At 37.7% G+C, this 7,153-nt stretch overlaps 1 protein-coding gene across 2 annotated transcripts; it reads right to left on the bottom strand.

The window, feature by feature from the left end:
- Positions 1-578: 578 nt before the first annotated feature.
- On the bottom strand, positions 579-6,502 carry LOC118050118 (leucine-rich repeat receptor protein kinase HPCA1). 2 transcript variants are annotated; one of them, XM_073408927.1, is made up of 18 exons: positions 6,270-6,502; positions 5,833-5,953; positions 5,663-5,734; positions 5,224-5,295; positions 4,978-5,139; positions 4,816-4,890; positions 4,575-4,646; positions 4,425-4,496; positions 4,239-4,307; positions 4,075-4,149; positions 3,653-3,724; positions 3,398-3,538; positions 2,655-3,133; positions 2,396-2,554; positions 2,169-2,302; positions 1,764-1,983; positions 1,382-1,617; positions 579-1,254 (listed from the first exon to the last, which is right to left on the bottom strand). In XM_073408927.1, the coding sequence occupies exons 1-18, from the start codon at positions 6,340-6,342 to the stop codon at positions 814-816; spliced, it is 2,745 nt and encodes a 914-aa protein (XP_073265028.1). In that variant the 5' UTR covers positions 6,343-6,502; the 3' UTR covers positions 579-813. The 2 variants fall into 2 exon arrangements, with proteins under 2 accessions (XP_073265028.1, XP_034916259.1); XM_035060368.2 differs by lacking the exons at positions 5,663-5,734; positions 5,833-5,953; positions 6,270-6,502 and having other exon boundaries at positions 4,995-5,139.
- Positions 6,503-7,153: the final 651 nt, after the last annotated feature.

The following is a 7,153-nucleotide window of genomic DNA, read 5'->3' on the forward strand; positions in this document are numbered from 1 at the left end:
CCTAGCAACTTGATTCTGTTAACAATTCCAAGCAACCTATATTAGTATTCCTTTATGATCTCAGATTCTTTCATTCTTGGTAGCTCAAACTCTCATATCAAGTTTAGGCTTTGCAATTTATGAACTCTTTCATCTCCTGATACAGCTCAAACCCTCGTATATGAAAAATAATTTATATTATTCTCTAACACACCCCTCAAGTGAAAGCTTTTTGAGTGTGAAAGCTTTTTGAGCTTAAACCTTGCACAGGTCCACACTACCTTGTGCTTAATTTTATCAAATAAATAGGAATTGTAAGATTCAAACTCGTCACCACTTGGTCATTAAGACTCTGATACCATATCAAAAAATCATCTCAACTCAATAGCTTACGCTGTTAAGTAAGGTCCCAAGATATTATTTATATTATTCTCTAACAATAACTTACACTAAATTCCGTTATCCTTTGCTCTCTGCTGGGTAAAGTTTTGGATGATAATTATAATATTCACAACTTAAAAGATTGGATACAGGACGCAGAAAATGCTCATCATTTTACTCTCCTTTGATTAAAGTGAGAGGTCGAATGAAGAGAAATAGATCAATAAGTTCAACTGGCACAAGTCTAATTTCTATCATAATTAATGTAAGAGCACACAAGATTTTTTTCACCCAGAATACAAATGTTTTGATAACTATATATTCACAAGTAGTTGACTCTTACAAATCTGATGCACCACACGCGGCAAACAACGCAAGAAAATATTGTAACACCCAGTACTGAAGCAACTTCTCGGCTTTCCCAGCTAAACAATGCTCATCATGGTTCTAGACTCAAGATAATGAAAGCTCTTCTTCCTTCAAGGATGGTGGAAACTCGTCCTGGCTTGCTTCCTCAAAACTAGCTGAAGTGGATTCTGCTATAGCATCGGGGTTTAAACCAGCAAGCTGCAAGATATTCTCAATCTCTTTCACCACTTCACCCATTGTTGGCCTGTCTCTTCCTTTCTCTTGTACACATTTCATTGCCAGATCCACCATCTTATCTAGACCTTTTGGCATGGTGTCTAAACGAATGCTTGGGTCAAGAAGTTCATGAAGGTTATATAGATCTTTTTTTCTATCCAATGAGCTACTTACCTCCGCTGCAAGGTATTTCCCTCGCTCCAAAGGCTTTCTTCCACTTACTAGTTCCAGCAACACAACTCCAAAGCCATAGACATCACTCTTCTCAGTCAAGAGCAGGGTCTTCTGATATTCTGGATCTATATAACCCTAAGCAGAAAATATAGTAATCTTGTCAATTGTAACGTTGATATTGGCTTTACTCATAGACCAGCAAGCGGCCTGCATATAATGAAACTAGATAATCTTAAATTCTTCAAGTTTTGGAGGTACTGACCATTGTCCCTTTAACTTGAGTGCTAGCAAGAATAAGCTCACTATTGTCCATAGGTTTGGAAAGACCAAAATCAGCAACTTTAGCATTTAAGCATTCATCCAGTAATATGTTAGCTGATTTTACGTCTCTGTGGATAATACGAGGGTTGACAAGCTCGTGCAAGTAGGCAAGACCTCTCGCTGCACCATGAGCCACTTTAAGTCTCCTCCTCCAATCCAGCCAGATCCCGCTCAAACCTGCTTATATGAGAAGAGGATATATAATTGTGTAGACTTACTACAACTATAGAATGCGTGTGCTTATTTTCGGAAGAAAGGCACCAAAGGGTTGTCATGGAAAACTCAATGCTTGTAAGAGTATTGAAAGGTTCCATGTGCAATACCTGATAGGCTGTCCCTGAGACTACCATTGCGAACAAACTCATAAATTAGCATCTGTTCACCTCTCTCAAAGCAAAACCCAACAAGGTTTACAACATTTTTATGATGAACTCTCGATAAAACTTCTATCTCTGCGTTGAATTCATGCCCACCTTGCACCGATCCTTGTCGACATCGTTTGATGGCAATCAGTTGTCCAGTAGGAAGCATCCCTCTATAAACCTGTACACAAAAATGTTGAAAGGTTACTTTCAAATGCCAGCTCCTATCAATTCTTAAGGTTTGGTATTCCATGCCAGCTCAGAAGTTAGATAGTTTGAAGGCAAATTGTAACCAGCAACACCCACAATCATTGTTTATGCAAATGAAACCACCATGGAAGGACAGGAAAGGAGGGAGAGACTTGCCATTCCGTATCCCCCTGATCCAATATGATTGGCTTCCGAGAAATTATTCGTGCACTTCGTAATCTCATCGAAAGAGAAGCATCTGGCTCCCTTCAACTGAGGAACGCTGTCACTGTTCTTTAAATCCAAGTATGCTGCAATTTGGCAAAATGAAGAAAAAGAAATAAACACAAATTTCAATGATGAATGGGAAAATATCAGGTCTAAAAACTAGAACCTCAAAGTACCAAAATGATTCTTCTGTTCACTTGCTCTTTCTCTTCTCTTCTTATGACGATAAGCACATACCCCTGCAAGAAGCAATAGTAGCAGGAAAGAGGCTCCTCCAGCCGCAGCCCCAATGATCCTTCCAGTGCTTGATAACTCTTTTGATACCGTGGATTTTCCTGCATGACAAGGAGGGAGGGAGGGAGGAGGATGTATCATCAGAAGAAAGAAAGAACAATGCAAGCCAATCTCTCACTTGTGTATGAAATGTGTAAGTACCATCGAAGTATGGATATGCAGAACCCTTAAAATATGTAGGTCCAAAGATATCTGAATTCTCATAAGTCTGAAGGCTTAGCACAAATCCAATATAAGAAATCGTAGCTGTGTTAAAATGATTTTGGCCAGACGGAAACATAGATAAATTTGACTCAAGATACCCAAACGAATCCTTCGCTGGAAAATTTACTTCAACTGAATCCACAGGAAGTTGATGGGACTTGAAGGAACGCATCAGAGACTCTTCTTCCAGATGTACATAATAAGTTGAGTTTCTTGACTCTAAAAATGGAGGTTTGAAGACTAGTACTCCCCTGTATGGATACGAGCATTCGCAATTGGGACTGGAAATCTGATCTGAAATGCAGTGGAGGGGAACACATTTCTCTGGTAGCCTCTTATACGAATAATTGGCTTGAGGAACTGTGCAGTAATTTTTTGTTGCTTCTGGAGGCTCACAAACTGGGTTACCCACAAGTCTGCAAAATATAACACATCAAACACTCTTATGCAGGCAAGTTGTATAGCACATCTCCTCAGGATTTAACTTTTCCAACTACTATCGCTGTCACATTTTAGCAGTCAAGTGGACAAAATTAAGGAAAAAAGAATTACACAGACATCTCAAAAGTTTGAAGATAATATAAAAACTTTTGTATGAAAAATGCCGTTAACGTTTGATATATATTGAAGGGATGAGTTTCTGTAATATCCAAAAAAAGGAGGAGGAGAATGCCTCTTACATTACATCCACGTTGTTCCTCCGTTCTGGTGCTTCTGAATAGAATAAAATGCGATTGTTTCGCATATCAATGACTTTCAGTTGGCTGCTAGAGCTTGTTGCAATATCCAATGTGCCATTGAGCTGGTTGTTCCTTAGAATCCTGTAACCATTTGTGAATTTAGATATCCATCAGTTTCCATGAGATGAAAGAATCTATCAATATCCATGAAGTTGACTGCTACGGTATTAAAGAAACAAGGGGAATGATGCTCACAAAGTCTGTAAACCAGGAAGATCGAAGAGGGTAGGAGGAATCTGACCTTCAAGTCCAGTGTTTTCCATCATTCTGTTATTCACAGGAAGAGAAGAAGGCTTCACTATGTTGACAGCGTGAAAAATCATAAATTGTAAACTTTTATACACGGGAATGCATAGTCAATAAGAGGTTCCATGGACAAAAAAGTCTCTGTCAAAAAAACAATGACTGCTTCATTAACACTTACTATATACATGGAGACAATTATAATCTAGCATGTAAAGTCAAGATGCCTGAGCAAAATATTATTCTTATTGCAAAGTGGGATGGTGGAAAGGGTTTGTGATTCTTGAAGGAAAACAGTCTAGTTAAGGCTTCATTGAGTTGGTCGAGTGCGTGTGTGATAACAGAGAGAAAAGGAAGGAGGAAGGGAGACATACAGTGTTGTCAAAGCCCGTAAGTTTGAGAATGACAACGGAAAATCTGAAGCGTCAAAACTATTATTGCTCAGGTCCCTGGAGAAAATATTTTGGTCAGAGTAGGAATTTGGAGAAAAGTCGAATTGTATTTCATACTGAGATACCTAACAGAATGGAAATCTTACAAGTAACTGAGAGAAGCCATGCCAGTGAGATTAGGAACAGGCCCAGTAAAATTATTGTTGGACAAAATCCTGAAATTTATCAGCAAAAAGCACTCTTAACCGAGTGAAAATCCGCACAAAAGACATAAGAAACTAGCCAAACCATTGTGATATCTTTACTGGCAATGTCGTTTTCTGTATACTTACAACGTCGCCACATTGGTAAGATTGTTGAGGTTTGAAGGGACAGGTCCAGTTAATGAGTTCCCTTCAAAACGTCTGCAACAAAGACAAGGCATTCAATACAAACTAGATCAGTGTAGATTAATCACTTCAGTTTGTCATGTAGATGCTTACACAGCCTCCAAAGTGTGCACAAGTCCAAGGGTAGAAGGAATGCTTCCCGTGAGATTATTGTCATGCAAAAGCCTGCACAAAAGTAATTTATATAGAAATATTGTAAACCTTTATTAAAATTGATCAGATATGGATTTATTGTATTCAGGTGGATAGTCTGATCGTGCCAAATGACTAGTCTGACAAAAAAAATCTTAACTTTCAATCTCACGTCTGATCTGAAAAGCATATACAAACTTACACATGAATGAGAGTTATGTCTGATCTGAAAAGCTCTTTCGGGATTGTGCCTGAGAGCCGATTCCGTCCTAGATGACTGAATAATTTTCAGACCAGCATAAACAGATGTCAATAAAGCCGAAGCAAGAGAGAACACTAATCAGCACAAAGTGATTTGACATACAAGTGTAGTGCATTAACTAGCATATCAAGACCAGGTGTAGTTCCACTGGAGATAGGGATGGCTCCATCCAGCAGATTATTGAATAGATCCAGCACAATGAGTTTCGAAAGGTTTCCAATTGAATGTGGAATTGATCCAGTGAATCTATTAGAATTCAGGTCTCTGCGGGAAATAGCAAGAGAGAGTCTCAGAAATGTTGCCAATAGAGCACATGTTTAGTCCACAAGAAAACAATAAAACACTCACAGAGACTCCAGCAGCTGAAGAGACCCTATCAACTCAGGGATAGGGCCATAGAAACTACAACCACCCAACTTTCTGTAAGGGAAGAAAAGAAAATTCTGTCAGTTAATTAGAGGACTGGTCTCAGTTAATACTAACATTATATTATTCCCTTACAAGTTTTTTTAGCTTCTTCAAATTCACAATTGATGGTGGAAGGCTACCGTTCAACCCCGTGTTGTACGATAGATCCCTATAACCAGACACTGTTAATGAGCAAGGAATCCTTGGAATGGAAAACAATCACTATGTTCATATATCAAGAAAAAAGATGAAAGCAGTTCTGGGAATGAGGCCTTTTCTCAATATGTGCCCAGTCTAGACATCTGAAAAGCCAAATAGTATCGTAGAACTACTTGTAGTTGGGATCATTTATTATGTGAAGTGAAAACTCAAGACTTACAGATACTCCAATTCTGATAAGGAGGAGATGTCTCCAGACAGCTCACCCATCAATCCCACAGCTGCCAACGTTCTGCAGTTGAAAATAGTCAGCTAATCTCGAAACTTGGAGAAGGAAGAAGGTACGAGGCTTAATTAACGTTAGAAGCTGAACAACTGCCAATAACTTACATCGAAGTCACACGTGAATTGTTACATGAAATGCCTTCCCATTTGCCTCCACAGGGATCTGCACCCACCCAATTACGTGGTGTGTTTTCCCAGGCATCCTTGAGAATACTCATTACTGTAACTGCATCAGGAATGGGGCAGATCAATAAAAAATTTCCATGATTCAATCACCGTCAGAATCATCTAGTTACATGGAGTATGGAGGATCCATTAAAGCTAGCAAAGATCTCTACTAAATCTAATCTAGCCTCGAACTTTAATGAGTGATTTTTGGCCCAAGTGCAGGCAATTCAGAATATTCATTCTGCAGTTCATCTATAAAGTTAAGAACACCCTTAAGCACTTGATTCTGATTAGCATAAAAAGCTACATCCTGCATGACACATGGCTCAAAGACTCTTTGGAGTAAATGGGGAATATTAATTTATTAAACTTACAATCATCACCATGGGTCTGTGTATAAATCTGAAAGGAAGCAACCAGCAAAAACGTGAGAACTTTGGGACACATTTCTCGACAAAATTGCAAAGCTCTTTGTTATGAATGTTGCATAACTCCAAAACCCTTTAATAGCAGAAATGATATCGAGAAGTACAACTTTTAATATGATAAAACATGGAAGGAAGGTCTTTACATATCCCCATCTTTTACCTGTCTCAAAATTTCTATCGTGAAAGGACATGAATGGGACACTTTTGTTCGTATGAATCACAACTAAATACAAAGACAATTGACCTCCCATCTCAAGTCATTTTCAAGTTTATAGTCAATATGAAACTCCAAGACTCGTAAAAATAAAAGTAGAGAAACAATTTATGGGATACTGTACGTGATAAGAATGAGTTGTGAGAGTGATAGAAGAGCCCACCAAGTGGTTTCTTGCATAAAGTAAATGTTGATTCTTATAATTTTTTACACACGCACCTGAAGCAGTTAATAAAAATATTTTATATTTTTATATTTTTAGTGTTTAGATATAAAATAATATAATATATTTTTATTTTAAATAAATAAATTTTCTAATAATAAATAATATCTTGAGTTTTGATCCTTCCTATTATATAATATCAGCTCCGTCCCTGGTAATAAGTATCCACTCTGATTGCATGCATCAAGTGGTCATGATTGTCTGCTAAAGTTATTTTTTTAGCAATCAATACAAGGAGTTATCAATTGTTAATGAGATGTAGGACAGAGCTAAGCCTAAAAAGAGATATAATTACATACAATAACTATTCGGACAGAAAAACTTATAATTTTTTATCTAAACGTAGAATTGGAGTCAAATTTGAGTAGAAGGATTTGTATGCCTATATCTATA

Source organism: Populus alba, chromosome 4, assembly GCF_005239225.2.
Source record: "Populus alba chromosome 4, ASM523922v2, whole genome shotgun sequence".
Classification (NCBI taxonomy): Eukaryota; Viridiplantae; Streptophyta; class Magnoliopsida; order Malpighiales; family Salicaceae; genus Populus; species Populus alba.